Raw genomic sequence first — 15,734 nt, forward strand, 5'->3', positions numbered from 1 at the left:
TTTCAAAGTTGAAATCATGATTCACAAGCCTTAAAAAAGGAGACAATAACAACAACAAAAAGATAAACCTTTCATCACCAACCTCCAGTTCTTCTTGCTCACCCACCCAAATGAATTCTGTGGGGGTTTTTTAAGCCTTTTTAATGGAAATAATTTATTTTTACCTCTAGCACAGGTTATCATAAATCAGCAAACAAGCAGCCTTTCTTTTCACTTTCTTTTTTAATGAAGCAAAAGGGCAAAAAAAAAAAATAGCTAGCATGGGAAATGCATTGTCCTGTAACACTGAGTTATTGTCCTGATGCAGCAGAGTGCACTTGCAGCCCAGAGCGCCAAATGGACTCTGGGCTGCATCAGAAGTGTGGCCAGCAGGTGGAGGGAGGTGATTCTCCCCCTCTACTCCCCTCTGCTGAGATCCCACCTGGAGTACTGCATTCAGTTCTGGAGCTCCCATTACAAGAAGGATGTGGACATGCTGGAGCATGTCCAGAGATGGGCCACTAGGTTGATCAGAGGGCTGCAGCACCTCTCCTATGAGGACAGACTGAGAGAGTTGGGGCTGTTCAGTCTGGAGAAGAGGAGGCTCCCAGGTGACCTTCTTGTGGCCTTTCAGTATCTTAAGGGAGCCTCCAAAAAAGCTGGGGAGGGACTTTCCAGGATATCAGGTAGTGACAGGACTGGGGGGAACAGAGCGAAGCTGGAGATGGGTAGGTTCAGGCTGAACATGAGGAGGAAGTTGTTGAGCATGAGAGTGGTGAGAGCCTGGAATGGGTGGCCAGGGAGGTGGTTAAGGCCCCATCCCTGGAGGTGTTTAAGGCCAGGCTGGATGGGGCTGAATGGGTAGGGTGTCCCTGCCCATGGCAGGGGGGTTGGAACTAGGTGATGCTTGTGGTCTCTTCCAACCCTGACTGATTCTATGATTCTATGATTCTAATGGTGAAGCTGTCAAATTGACCAAAATGAGAAAAAAAAGAATCACAGAATTGTGCTGGTTGGGAAAGACCTCTAAGATGATCAAGTCCAACCAGTATGTTGGACATTAGAAGAATGTCCCTTCAATGAAAGAATTCTCAAAGACTGGAACAGGCTCCCCAGGTAGGTGATTGAATCCCTGTCCCTGGAGGCTTTGGAAGGACACAGAGATGTGGTGCTGAGGGACATGGTTTAGCACCAGCCTTGGTAGAATTAGAATCACAGAATGAACCAGGTTGGAAAAGACCTTCGAGATCATTGAGTCCAACCTATCACCCAACACATGCTAATTAAGTAAACCATGGCACCAAGTGCCTCATCCAGTCTCCTTTTAAACACCTCCACAGATGGGGACTCCATCATCTCCCCTGGCAGCCCATTCCAGTGCCAATCACTCTTGCTGGGTAGAACTTCCTAACATCCAGCCTGAACCTGCCCTGGTGCAGCTTGAGGCTGCGTCCTCTTGTTCTGTCCCTGGTTGCCTGGGAGAAGAGACCTCCTGGCTAAAACCTTCCTTCAGGTAGTTGCAGACAGCAATGAGGTCTGCCCTGAGCCTCCTCTGCTGCAGGCTGCACACCCCCAGCTCCCTCAGCCTCTCCTCACAGTGCTGTGCTCCAGCCATTAGAGAATAGTTGGTCTCAAGATCTTAGAGGTCTTCTCCAACCAAAATAATTCTGTGATGCTGTGCATCTCTGTGCCTCTTAAACACCTCCAGGGTGGAGTGCAGGAGCACTGTAGCAGTCCTGCTCTGCTTTGCACTGGTGCATGTCTGTGAGATTCACAAGAGAATTCCCTGCAAAGGCTGAAGAATTCCACCCTGGTCTGGAATCACAGCCATTGTGTGCCCTGCTCCTGCCCAGAGAGGATGCAGTTTAAAGCAGCAATTACGTTTCTGCAGGCCTTTGCAAACCCTACATGCTTTGCAGTCTTCATCAGGTGACATTGTTTGATGTCTGTGTGGGCTGAAATGCAACAAATTTGTCACTCTCTGCTAGACTGGGAATGGAGCAGGTGATAGAGTGCTGCCAATCACCACCCCAGCCTGCTGCTTTTCCTTTCCTGAAGCACTGCCAAATGACAAGGCACCTCTCTGCAGATCCCCTTTGTGCCTGATGACTTGGTGTGACAATTCCTGCTGTCTGAGGCTGCCCAGACATGGGACATAAGGAAAAGCCACTTCTCAGAGCAGAGAAGGTGACAGGCTGTGCTCTCCAGAAAGGGCTCCCATGCTGGCTGATACAAAAGGACCTTGCAGGTGGCATTCTGCTGTAGGAAACTCAGATTTTCTGGACAATTTCAAACCCAATAATTCTTTTCAATCTCTTTAATTTGCCTTAAGGACATCTGCTTGTGCCACACTGAATGATTAATTAAGTCAATACTTTTTAAAAGTGAACTGCACATCATTAAAACCCAAAAGCTCTCAGCTGCTGTTCAAAGGTTCATCCTGCCAGAGTGTATCTTAATGACAAAGTCATGAGCAGCTTTAAGAGTGCAAGGTTAGGATCCAATCATTGCTTGCTACCTGCTGAGAGCTAGATCCTGATCTAAGATGCAGAAGTAGGGAGCTCTTAAGGACAGAACACTCAAGGAATAAGTTGTTCCTTTAGGTGGCCCTTAGATTCAGGGCCATTACACAAGACATAGATGTTTCTGTGGGATTTCAAGGAAGCTTTGTTTTAGTGCTTTGACACACAGGAGTGAACCTCAAGGAGCAGATTCTTTCTCTGTCGTTTATATTCTGCTTCCAGCCCCCTAAACTGACTGAAACTGAGCAGGGTGTGAATGCTTAGTGTAAGAGAAGTGGGATCTGACCCATGCGGGCATCACCCATTAATGCATATCAGAGCCTCCGTCCATAGTGTGTGTCCAGAAGGGACTGAACACATTTTTGCTGCTTCAGGAGAAGATAAAATTGTTTTTTTCTGAGCAAGTGGTGTCCCACAAACACAGGTAACAGAGCAGATGTCTCACAACTGCATTTCAACTTGCTTAAAAATAAATTGCAAGTAGCATCCAGCAATCTCCTGTGGTTTAGGTGTGGCATTAGGCAGTCCTCTCCTAGCGTCAGAGCCCTGGCTGCCATGACTTTGTATTCCATCTTCCTTGGGAGGAGATAACTCACCTTGGCTCTCTCTTTGATACAGTAACTGAGCCCCCAAGCTGATGTGGCTGATCTTACCAGAGCTGCCTTCTAACCTACCCAAGAAAAATTAGGGGCATATGAATTAGAGCTCCTTTGCTATGTAGACACTTGGAGAGTTCACATCTGAGCCCAGAGTTAATCTGATTTCTGCAGTATCAAAAGGAAGAGTCTCCTAATTAAACCTAGCCCCATTAAAAAAAAACCCAAAACCAAAAAACCCAAATGCTGACAACTGATGCATCTTAAATATCCCATGTTCCTGTTGCCAACACTGGGAGCCTGAGTGGACAGCAGGCGCACATTCACACCCCAGAAAGGAAAGGGAGGACCTCGCCTACAGAGTAGGAAGACCTCAACATCTGAAGGGAGGAGCTCACCCGAAGAGTACAAAACCCTCAGCATCACACAAAGCACTGAGAAACAGCAAAGCTAGAGGGTGGGTGGTTTCTCCAACCAAAATACCACCCCTGGCAACACCACCTCTCTGGGTGGGTGGAGTTTACAGAAATTGCTCCCTGCCTACTGAAACTAAATCAAAGGATATTTGGGGTGCCTGCAATGTATAAGGAATCATTTTGGTTGGAAGAGACCTCTAAGATCCTCCAGTCCAACCCTTAACCCAGCACTGCCAGGTCACCACTAAACCATGGCCCTCGTATACACTGCTTTTAAATGCCTTCAGTGCTGGGGACTTCATCACTGCCCTGGGCAGCCTGGTCCAGAGCTTTGCAATTCTTTCAGGAAATAAATTGTTCCTCATGTGTGACCTAAACCTACCCTGGTGCAACTTGAGGCCATTTTGTCTTGTCCTGTCACTTGTTACCAGGGAGCAGAGACCAACCCCTACCTGGCTCCAGCCTCTTTGCAGGGAGTTGTAGAGAGGAGAAGGTCTCCCCTCAGCCTCCTTTTCTCCATGCTGAATAACCCCAGGTCCCTCAGCTACTCCTCACCATCCCTGTTCTCCAGACTCTCCCCCAGCTTTTTGGCCTTTCTCTGGACATTCTCCAGCCCTTCAATGTCCTTCTTGGAGTGAGGGGCCCAAAACTGAACCCCGTACTAAAGGTATGGTCTCACCAGTGTTGTGTGCAGGGGAACAATTACTGCTCTGGTCCTCAGACTAGGAAAGAAACCCAGGAGAGTTTCTTGGAAGTGAAACCAACCTTCAGCTGGCTATAGATATCCTGACTCCTTGACCTGTTTCTTACAGTCAGAGCCTTTAATTGCAACAAATAATCAATATCTCCTGAGCCTGCTGAATCAGATGAGATAATTATACAGGCAGCCCAAAAGGGTGCCATGTTCTGCTGCTGATGGTGTGTTCTGAGCTCTGCTGCTGCTGCTGACCTTGGGCATCACACTGAGCCACAGTTTTCAACTCTGCATGCCTGAAGAGAAGCAGAGATTATCATCTTTCCCCCTAAACCCTTTAAAGTGTCACATGGGGACCTGAGCACTGAGGTCTCTTAATCACAGAATCCCAGCATGGTGGGCATTGGAAGGTACCTCCAGAGATCATCCTGTCCAGCCTGCCTGCTAAAGCAGTATCACTCCCAGCAGCTTGCCCAGGATCACAATGTCCGGATGGGTTGGGAATCTCTCCAAAGAAGGAGGCTCCACAGCCTCTCTGGACAGCCTGCTCCAGGGCTCCAGCACCCTCACACCAAAGAATTTTTACCCCTTGTTCAGATGGAACCTCCTGGGCTCCAGTTTGTGCCCATTGCCCCTTGTCACATTGCTGGGCACTGCTGCAAAGTGATCACATTGGAAGCTTACAAGAAAGAAGCTGCTTTCGTGCCAGCTGCAATCAGAACTGGTGAAAACTGGGGATGGCTTGTTCAAGGCTGCTTCTTTGGAAGGGCATCATTCAGCTTACACTTGGCAGCCTGCTGGCCTGGGATCTGCCCTGCTGGTGCTGCAGCCTTTCTGAAGCCACATAGTGGTTTGTAAATGTTTGGGGCTGGGTTGTTGAAGAGCTGCTCAAATTCTGAGGGCACTGGTAAGTGAATTCCTGCTGCCTTTCTGACTGACCATGGACATTTCTCACTGGAGACCCAAACCCACACGGTGCTGGTCACTCTTGGCCTTCACAGCAGTTTCTCCTGAAAATAATATCTGCCTGGTTGGGAGCTCTGGGCTCTCAGTGGGAATTTAACAAGCTATTTCCATCTGTTGCTGCAGGCTGTGGCTCAGAGTACGAGTTCATTTGTGACTCATGTTTCTTTTCTCTCTCTTTCCCCACCCCCTTTCTCTCCCTCTCTCTCTCTCTCATCTTCTTTCCTCTGCAGAGGGGGTAAGAACGAGCCAGAACCAGAGCAGCCAATCCCTCGAAAGGTGCAGATTCGTTCTCTGCCTTCCTTGGAGGATATTGATCCAGACGTGTTAGATAGCATGCACTCGTTAGGCTGCTTCCGCGACCGAAATAAACTCTTACAGGACTTGTTGTCAGAAGAGTAAGCACTTGCTCAGTCTTCTATCGGGTGGGTGTCCCCGGGCTGGGGTGCTCAGGAACCTGGGGAGAGGCAGAGAGTGCTCTACCTGCTGTCTCTCACTGTGAGGGACCAAGGAGCAGCTTCTCACCTTCTGGTTGCTCATTTGCTAGTTAGGTGTTTGGAGCGAGCACTGAGCCCTCCTTGCTTGCGCTGTGCGTGTCAGAGGCCCCCAGCCTCATCAGCAGAGGAGGTATGGTGCTGCTCCTTCCCTTTTCATCCCTGGAAAGCTGGGCCCTGCAGCCTGGATGGGGAGGTGTCATTGCTCTGAGGTGCGCGGGTTATGCCCTTACGGGCAAATGACTTCAAGCTCATGCCCGAGAGCTCCAGTATTTTGTTTAGAGGTGTTAAGTGGGACACGGAGTGGAGAGAGCAGTTAGAGACCTTCCTTACTGCCCTTCTTGGACTTCTATGGACACATTACTTGGTCTGTCCTGTGCCTCTGTTCTGTGTAACACAGAAATCCTGTCTCCTTTTCTCACTAGCTGCTTGGTGCAGACAGCAAGGTTCTCTAAAGCTTTCTGTGTGCCTAGCTGGCTACTGTGTCCTTTCTCAGCTTATTTAGAGTAGCTGTAACTGTTTTCTTGATGAGAAGGGTTAATCTACATGTTAATGGCTTTTTCTCTTCACATTTACAGTTTTTTGTTCCCCTTTTTTTGCAGAGAAAACCAAGAGAAAATGATTTATTTTCTTCTGCTTGACCGGAAGGAGAGATATCCTAGTCATGAAGATGAGGATCTTCCCCCTAGAAATGAAATAGGTACTACAGATATGACCTCCCTCACCATGAATCTATCTCACCTATCTCTTCCTCACTTCTCTGTTTCATTTTTCCCCCCTTTTTAAATATATACCCAAGCCTGAGCATCGCTGTTGCACTGCCACTGAACCCATGTACCTCACTGGTGAGAATCCTCACCTTGAGGCAGGCAGGTCTGTTTTGTGGTTAAACTCAGGACTTGACTGTCCCACAGTGCAGAAACATCCAAGCTGGTGGTGAAGCAGACCTTGAAAAAGATCATGTGGACTCACCAGCTGGCTCAATGCAAGCAGATGAGGGTTAGAAGCAGCATAGCAGTCTAGTGGCAGAATGTGCTAATTACTAAGCTACGTGTGGTGTGGCAGAAGTGCTGCTTCTGGGCTTGAGCTGCTAGGGCTCACTGCGTCCCTATGGAGCTGTGTGCATGGACAGTCTCTTCTCTGGAGGTAAATACAGACACTGTTGGCAATATGAATAGAATCACCTGCCTGTTTGTGGGTCATACATCAAACTGTCATGGCTTCAGGGTACCCTAGATTTTAAAAGCTTAACAAGCAGTAAGATTAGAGAATCACAGAATAATTTTGGTTGGAAGAGACCTTCAAGACCATCCAGTCCAACCCTTAACCCAGCACTGCCAGGCCATCACTAAACTGTGTCACTCAGCACCACATCTATACAGGTTTTAAACCCCTCCAGGGATGGGGACTCCACCACTGCCCTGAGCAGTCTGTTTCAGAACTTGACAACCCTTTTGGAGAAGAAATGGTTTCTCATGTCCAACCCAAACTTCTCCTGGCCCAAACTGTGGCCATTTCCTCTCATCCTATTGCTCGTTACAGGGCAGAAGAGACCAGTCCCCACCTGCCTCCAACTTCCTTTCAGGGAGTTGTAGAGAGCAATAAGATCTGCCCTCAGCCTCCTCTTCTCCAGACTAAACAACCCCAGGTCCCTTAGCTGCTCCTCACCAGCCCTGTTGTCCCGATCCTTCCCCATGTTCATTGCCCTTTCTCTGGTCCAGTGTCCATCTTAGAGTGATGAACCCAAAACTGAACCCAGTATTTGAGGTGCAGCCTCACCAGTGCCCAGTCCAAGGAGTCAGTCACTTCCCTGGTCCTGTTTGCCATGTTATTACCGATCCAGGCCTTCTTGGCTACCTGAACACACTGCTTATGTATCTTACAAAGCTCTTGTGACACCACCTTATTCCCAGAATGAAATATTGCCAGAACAAAAATATTCCTACAGCTGCTGTCTAGTATTTAGGATCCAGTGTGACCAAAAGTTTGGATAATAAAGGATTAGTCACTTCTGTCAATGACCTGAACAAGCATTTTTACACAGTGGTGTGGTTTTCAGCTGTTGTATTTTAGCACTTGGAAGGCTAGAAGCAAAGTTCTCTTTATTTTAACAGGAAAGCCTGGAATCTTCCAAGCCCTACAAGGCAGGGATATATTGAACTCTTAAGTTTGTTAACACTCTGTTTGAATTATTACCTTATCCACATTCCAGGCTCCAGGCCCTATAATTTTGCAGGCAAATCTCTTTTATGGGAGCAGAGATGGAAATCCTTTGTCAATGCAGTGATTCTGAAACTCTTACCTGGATGGAGCTGCGGAGAGCCTGTTGGCAGGGATCAGAATGAAGATGGGTAGATGTGCCAGCTCCAGGTCCTGTGGTCAAAAGCCCCTTGCTCAGTGCAGTTTGTCACCTGGCACTTCACTAATCGGCTTTTGGCTCAAACAGATTATCCTGCCATGTAAGGACACCATCCTCTTGGTTCAGAAATGCTTTTATCATGAGAAAAGAAGCAAGGTGAGTCCAGAATCTCTATATCCAGCATGTCAGTGACTATGTAGCTGTGCCTCAAATGCATCACAGCTCTCTCTTCCACATGCCAAAGTATTTTCATGGCTTGAACTGAAATATTATGCTCCACTCTTGACTCTTATGCTCCACTCTTTTTTGTACATGGAATGAAAATGTTCCCCACCGGGGGAACACTGATCTGAAGGTCTCATTTTGCCTTCTTGGCACATTTTAGACTCTTTGAGCATTATTCTTTGAGTGTTTTGGAGGTTGCATTTCCTCTTCTGCAGGGGGTTTCCACCTCCTCTGTTCCCAGCAGTATCTCTGAGAACATGGGGCATGGTTTAATTAAAAGCAGTCATGCTTCTGATGAATATCTCATCATTAGCCATTAGCAATGGCCCTGCACAAGGAAGAGCAGAGAAAAAAGTAACAGATTTAATAGTAGCAGCTTGAAGAACCCACAGTCATGAAAGCTGTGCACTGCCTGTGCTCTTACCAAAACAGAAAGTGCATTTCAAGAGTGTTTTGCTTTTTCTCTCTTTCTTTGCATGTTGTGTCTCAGAAGTATGGATGGAGGTGAAACCATGGCTAGCTCAGCCTGGCACTCTCTTCTGGTGCCCCTTCTGTCTGCTTCAGCTCTGTGAAGCTTTCTCAAAGGGCCAGAGCATCATAGAATCATAGAATGGCTTAGGTTGGAAGAGACCTCAGAGATCATATACTCCAACCTCCTGCCATGGAGTGAGATGCCTCTCAGCTAGACTCAGCTGCTCAAGGCCTCATCCAGTCTGGCCTTGAACACCCCCAGGGAGGTATCCACACCCTCTCTGGGCAGCCCATTGCAGGATCTCATAATCCTTGTACTATAGAACTTCTTCCTAAGATTCAGTCTAAATCTACTCTCTCTCAGCTTCAAACCATTCCCCCTTGTGCTGTCTCTAGACACTCTTATGAAGAGTCCTTCTCCAGCCTTCCTTCAGGTGTCCTTCAGGTATTGGAAGGCAGCTCTAAGATGCCCCCTGAGTTTTCTCCAGGCTGAACACCCCCAGCTCCCTCAGCCTGGCCTCACAGCAGAGCTTCATTCACCTTCACCATCTTTCAAGTCCAGCTCCATTTTCTTTACCTGAAAACTTAGAAATGAGAAACCTCTCCATAAAATGGCCCACATCTCCTCAAGGAAAAGACTTCTGTGGAGTGGAGTTTCATATTAAGTCAGAAAACTGGGCCAGAGCAGCCATACAGAATATAGGTGCCTCACCCAAACTCCAAAGGTGAACCTTTCTGTGCCACCTTCCAGATGAATGCCTTTTAGAATTGGATTATTTCCTGTATGACTCTCTCTTCCCTAATAAAAATCCTTGGGAATGACTTCACATTTCTGATATGAAGTAAAAGGAAAATGCATCCTCAGAACCACTGTGGATCAAGACAAGGACTTGAGATTTCTTTCCTATGTGAAATATTTTCAGAGCCAAGAGGAGGACAAACACTGGAGGTTTTCCTGCCCTTCTGCAAAATCTTCTACTGCTTTTAGGTGTCCACTTTCAGCTTTGGGGCAGGGTGACTGTGTTTGACTATTTCTTCAGTGTCTTTAGACTTGGCAGTGAGGATAGAGTCAGTGGCCCCCCGCTTCTTCCTCAGACCTTCCTAATAATAGGCACAAGAGCTACTCCACTCAGCCATCTGCAGTGTAGGATTGTAGCCCATTTTAATGAGGAATCCAATACTTTTATTAGAAGCTCAGCCACATTCATACAAGCTTCTGAATGTGTTTTCTATCAAGCTTTTAAGAATTTCAAGGTGTGTTTTGCCGCCTCTTCTTCTTGCTTAGCCTCTGTATTTGACAGTTAAAAATACAGATTGGGAATCAATATCTTCCAGCCCCTTGCACAGCAAGGACTGATACAAGGAACCAGCTAGCTTGTTAGCTTTAACCTTCTACTCCTTCACTGTTCTGTGGATTCCCTTTTGCTCCTGTCCTCCTCTGATGCTCTCTCTTTCTGATAACTGTACCAAACACTGTTATTCAAGTCTCAGCTAATTACTTTTCACATTTCTTCTCCCCTGTCTTTTAATGTCCACCTTGTATTTGGTCTGTCACTTTTGCAGGTGTCACTCAGCTGAATTTCCATTTGCTGAAGCCTTCAGGTTTGAACATGCTTGGATCAAATTGCCTTTTAAAATGCCTCTTCATAAAATGTGTTCCTCGCCTTTTTTCCATCTTTCTGGTTCAGACTCTATTATTAACTAACAGCGATGCAGTCTGAGCTTACTCATCTCCATGCTTTTGACATTAGCTGCTTTCTTCACCTTCCTTCTTATTCATTCTTCTTCCTTCCAAACTGCACTCTTCCCTCTCTCTTGCTAGTGTCTGGTAGCCCTCCGCACAGCTCGTGTCAGCTGTCTGTTGTTTGACACCAGACGTGAGTACATTGTTGGTATGGGAGTTACTCGGCTCTGGTCACAGATCCAACATCAGGAGTTCTCCTGGGGCTTGAATCCTTTCTCATTCGTTGAACTCGTTTGAAGAAGCAGGAGTTTGAAGTGTCTGAACCTTGCTTCAGCTTACTCTTGACCACTTGTGCAGCTGAGGTCACTCAGTATAAGTGCTTTGTTAGCTTGATCTCCCTTTCTTTTGCCCTCAGCTTTATGCACTATGTATTTTTCCTAATCTCGAGGTCATTGCCCTGTGAGTATTTTCTGCTACTTTTTTGTTGCTGGGCATGGTTAGAAACAGAGTGAGACACAATTGCTTTTTTGCTAATTAAATTTTAACAGGAACATGACCGTTTACATACTTGGATTTTACAGTAATGGGGTCAGTTCTTATCACCAACCCATTTGCATTTGAGCCTCTTTGCTCATGCTCATTCTTTCAAGAAGGAGCCCTGCCTTAAAGAGAACTTGTCTCAAAAAAAACTGATGTGTGAGAGAGAGAAGAAACAAGCAGGTGAGGAGCTTAAGTAAAAATAATACCATCAGACTAAGCAGTAGATGTAGAATTGTCCAGTATTTCTGGTTTTGCAAAGGAGTCCTGGTGGAGGACAAAGCCTTAGGGGCACTGTGAGTGTTTCTCACTGCAGGGTGAGGGATGTCTTTTCTTACAACTGGTCACTCTCCACTCAAATTAAAAACATCTCTCCAAACAGAGGCAGGGAGCTGAAATACCTCAAGCAAAGAAAAGAAAACGCTTCTGCATTTTTTTTCTCTGCCTTCCTCCTTTGTACTGTCCCGATGCCATGTTAGTAATAAAACACCTCAGCAGGTCAGCAGTTGGTTCTCTGCTTCACCGTGGAGGTTCCCTTGCTTACTGCAGAGGGGGTTGGACTAGATGACCTTTGGAGGTCCCTTCCCTCCCAGACCATTCTGTGATTCTGTGTCTGGTTTGGCAGGTCACCTTCTGGGACAGAGCTTGGGATCTGAAGACCCTTTTCAGAGCAATTTCATTGCTCCTCAGAAGTCAGTTTGTCAGCACCTTTGGGAACGGATTGCCTTTCGGTATCTCATTCTTACACCTCAGTTTTCACTCTGCAGAGTGGAAGCAGCACTTCAATACCTCATAGAAATGTTGCACAATAAAAAGTGTAAAGCACTTCAGTTACTGGAGCAGTAAAAGCTGTGTGATGACCTCTGAGATAAACGTTAGTGGCTGTCATTGGAGATTCAGCTCAGGTCAACACCAAAGATGTTTAATTTGTCATGCTGAAGGCAGAAAAGCACAAAGCAGCAGGGGAAACCTGAAATCCTAAAGATGCAAAAGAATGGATCTGTGTTCAGAGCAGTTCAGTGTGTACTTGTGTCCCTGTGCCACATTTAATCTCGCTAGCAGGGACATCCAAGGCAAGCTCTGGCATCTTGGATATGTACCTAAGATCCCTGGACGGCTGCTTCTCTGGCTAACAGCTTGTGCTGTAGCCAGGCTGGCATCTTGCTGTTACTGTTACCTGCTTGGTAAGGTCATTTCTGCAAGCTGTGCTGGAGCTGCACCTGTGTTCTTCAGCGCCCCTGCGTTCAGGGCAGCAGCAGAGCTTCTCCTCTCTGTAGGTGGACTGCAACTTGTGTCTTAGCTTCGAATTTGGAAACCAGGGAGAGGCTGCAAAGTTCATCTCCATTACAAAGATATCTGCGTCTGTAGGGGAGGTGTGAGAGTGGGATTGCCGAGAGAGGGTTTAAGCAGCCTGTGTGAGGTAAGGCAGAGCTGAATTCAGCTGACACAGTGTTCCCTTCCCACCCAGACCCCCCCAGGAAGCGTGTGGACTCCCCAATGCTGAACAGGCATGGGAAGAGGCGGCCAGAGAGGAAGTCGATGGAGGTCCTCAGTGTGACGGATGGAGGCTCCCCAGTCCCTGCTCGCAGAGCGATCGAAATGGCACAGCATGGACAGAGGTGGGTCCCCCCTCCCCCCAGGACTCCTGCCTGTCTTGGTCTGCTGCCCCCTTTTATGTGACACCCCCAAAGGAGCTGTGGAGCTTTTCTGTTCACGCCAGCACTCATTACAACTTCCAAGCACATTTGCAATGTGAACATGGCAGCCAGGAGCGCTTGTGCACGTGGGCACTGAAGTCCTCCCTGGGGATTAAGGGCTCTGGCCTCTTGCAGCTCTTGCTCAGGAAACCACCATGTCCTCTGGGCAGGGTTCATCTCACCTCTTTTAATTGTGGAGAACACAGGCATTCAGTCTGGGCTTGTGACGCAGGCTGTTGTCACTCCAGGCAGTGAGGACAAACAAGGCCCTTGGAAGGTCTCAGATACAGCTGTCCTCTGTTCCAACAATCTTAGATGGGAGAAATTGCCCTCTGGTTGTTCCTCGCCATCTCTATAGCCTACACCAAGAATCCAGATGATTAGCTGCCTAGCTTTTGGGCACTGAAAATTAAATGAGGTGAACCCCACTCTCCATGTCATCAAAACAGCTTGAATATGGAAAGTTCTGCCCAGGCATCTGCAGATGCCTCTAAAATGTGCTGTCAAAGTCAGCATTCACCTGGCCCACAGAAATTACCTGTCAAGTGATGGAATATGTATAATTTTTCCTCTTCTCTATCAAAGAAATTGCCAGTCTTGTGGAGAAACAGCAGAGGAAAGTGGTGTCTCCTCAAGATAGGTTCCAGGAGAGTAAGTGAGGGATAGAAGCTCACTTACAGGAACCATGGAAGCTGCTTCCTCATTCCCTATGAGCAGCCTGAGGGAAGCACTTACAGTTGGATTCTCACTTGGAAAAAACAATCAGTATGAAAGAACACTGCACATGTATGGATGACCATGCTGCTGTAACTTCTGCTTCAGCTGTGTGACATGGGTTTTCCTTGTTCAGCTGTTAAGATCTGCCCAAAAGAGCTCCTGCTGTGCCCAGAAACTCCCCTTTCTGACTGAGAACTGAATGAAAAATGTGGAATAATTTCATGTTCAGAGGCCTTTAGAATTGCTGTTACAGTTCTGTCTACAGTGAGAAAAAAGTGGTGGTTTCCAGAATCTGCTAGGACCTGGAACTGTAGTTTGGAGATGCACTTGCCAGAGAGATCTTTTATAATTGTGTAGATTGGAAACTTGTCTTGAATATGTGGTTTGCTTCAATGTGAGGGCTGGGTGAAGGAAGTGTAGAGGGCAGGATGTGCTCAGTCTTCCTCACAGGCCTCCAAGTGGTGAGGACGAACACACCCTGGCAAATAGTTGCTCACTCCTGCTTCAGCTTGCAGCCTTTGATCTGGTATGTACAAAGGCCATGGAGATCCCAGAGACAGACAGAGATGAATCCCTTTCCCTCACCCTCTCTCTAGCTGGTTACTGCAAGTGCCCAACTGGGCAGAACAAACCAGAGATGTTAGATTGATCCCAGAGTTTTCTGAGAGCTGAAACCTTTTCTTCCAACGCTTGGCTTTGACTTGAGATTCAAGAGTCTGAAGGGACAAAGCTGTGTCTTGCTAGCCAAAGTATTTCTTTTGCTTTTGTCTAACTCAGTTCTCCACCTGAGGAAACATTTGAAGTCAGAAGGCCCAAGATGAGAGCAGAGCAGAGACATACCCAAGCCACATATCAGTAAAGAAGTGCTTTGGTTTGAGAGGGAAGCAAAACCTGCCAGGCACAAAAGAAACACAGGGCAATGCATACCACAACACAGGGCTGTGTGATTAAGGGTGGAGAAAGGGATATAAACCCACCATGACTGATGGTGATGGGCTTGGTAGTGCTTGTTTTGGAAGGGGTTAAAGCAAAGATGTTATTCTACACCGTGTGTAAGCTTCCATAATTCATCCCATCCACATCCACCGGTGACAATGGCACGTTTTGTGTTGCTGGCAGCACAGTGGTGGATAACATGAACTGGCTTCATTAAGGAGCACCACTGCATGGGGATTGTCTGGGGATGACACATTGCTGATGGGGCACCATCTGTCAGAGCAGGCAGGGACAAAATGACAAGTGCCTGCCATCAAGAGTGGGGCATTTTTAATGGCTAGTTGCATATTCCAGCCCATCAGATGACCCCACTGGCAGTGGATTCTGCAGCAGGAGGGCTTAGATCCACTTCTGGGTGGTGGCTATTTTAAGAATGACAGTTTGGGGTCTCAGCTGAGCTTTTTGGTGCTTTTATCCTACAATACTAAGAAAACAGGGAGGTGGACCATGGAAAAAGGTCTCCTACTTGACACAGATGATTTGTGTAACCACCTGGAGACACAGAGCCATTGCTTCTTTCCTGAGCTGGCAGAGATGCTGTTCTAACCAGTGGGCAGAACACACCCATGTGTCTTGTGATTTAGTCCTGTTGCATAAAGGGGGGTTGTGTTACAGCCTCTGGTTGATGTGTCTGTGTGATGACCTGTGCTTTTGGTAACCCTTTGGGGACCCTATAAGTGTCTGGTCTTGGCTTGTTTGAATTTTTTCACTGAGATTGGAAACTTGGCAGCCTTCAACCCTACAGGCTGAGAAAGTATTGAGTGAAAAAGAGTCCTTTGATGGCTTAGTTTTGGGTAAGGGAAGAGGGGAGCTCAGCATAAAGGCTGCTGGGTGAGCTTACAGCCTGCTTGAAATGCTTGTGCAGACCTCTCCAAGTGTTCTCCGTTGGGTCTTGGTATATGGCAGAGTTAGCATGCACAAACACCAACCACCCTGATAATTCTTGGTTTTCCCTGCTAGTTGTCAATTAAACAGGTTCATAATTGCATCTAAATTGCTTCTGCTGTTGTGATATCCACACCTCTCAGACTATCTGGTATTTTGTTGAAATGTCAAAAGAAAAGAGGGTAGTTTAACACCAGCTAATTTGTCCCTTGTGCCAAAACCACACAGACTAGGAAGAATTCCATGGAAGCTAGAATCCCTTGGGAATGTGCCAGAAGTGTTCAGCAGCTCTGCTGTGAGAGTCCAAAAATTGTTCTAAAATTGCCTTCATTAACTATTCATTTTCTTCTGGTTACTGAAGTGGGTAGCTTGCATGAAAGATCAGCTTGCATTAGGCAGCAGTGTTCTGTGAAACAGCAGAGCAGCTCACCAGTGAAATCCATTACAGAAGCTACCCTTTTAGCCAAGCACAGGGAATTCTGCTTCAGGGCTTCAGGCT

The 15,734-nt window shown here is 47.1% G+C and overlaps 1 protein-coding gene across 16 annotated transcripts in view; it reads left to right on the forward strand.

Annotated features, from left to right (window-relative positions):
- BRSK2 (BR serine/threonine kinase 2) overlaps positions 1 to 15,734 on the forward strand; it is a 392,408-nt gene that overhangs the window by 322,973 nt on the left and 53,701 nt on the right. For all 16 annotated transcript variants that reach the window (XR_010306690.1, XM_064163149.1, XM_064163151.1 and 13 more), the window contains exons 12-14: positions 5,404 to 5,568; positions 6,267 to 6,364; positions 12,409 to 12,559. Coding sequence is in view for 15 of the 16 variants with exons in the window: in XM_064163149.1 (XP_064019219.1) it covers positions 5,404 to 5,568; positions 6,267 to 6,364; positions 12,409 to 12,559 (414 nt within the window). In the remaining variant the exon portion in view is untranslated. The remainder of the gene's footprint in view (positions 1 to 5,403; positions 5,569 to 6,266; positions 6,365 to 12,408; positions 12,560 to 15,734) is intronic.

Source organism: Pogoniulus pusillus, chromosome 24 (genome assembly GCF_015220805.1).
Source record: "Pogoniulus pusillus isolate bPogPus1 chromosome 24, bPogPus1.pri, whole genome shotgun sequence".
Classification (NCBI taxonomy): Eukaryota; Metazoa; Chordata; class Aves; order Piciformes; family Lybiidae; genus Pogoniulus; species Pogoniulus pusillus.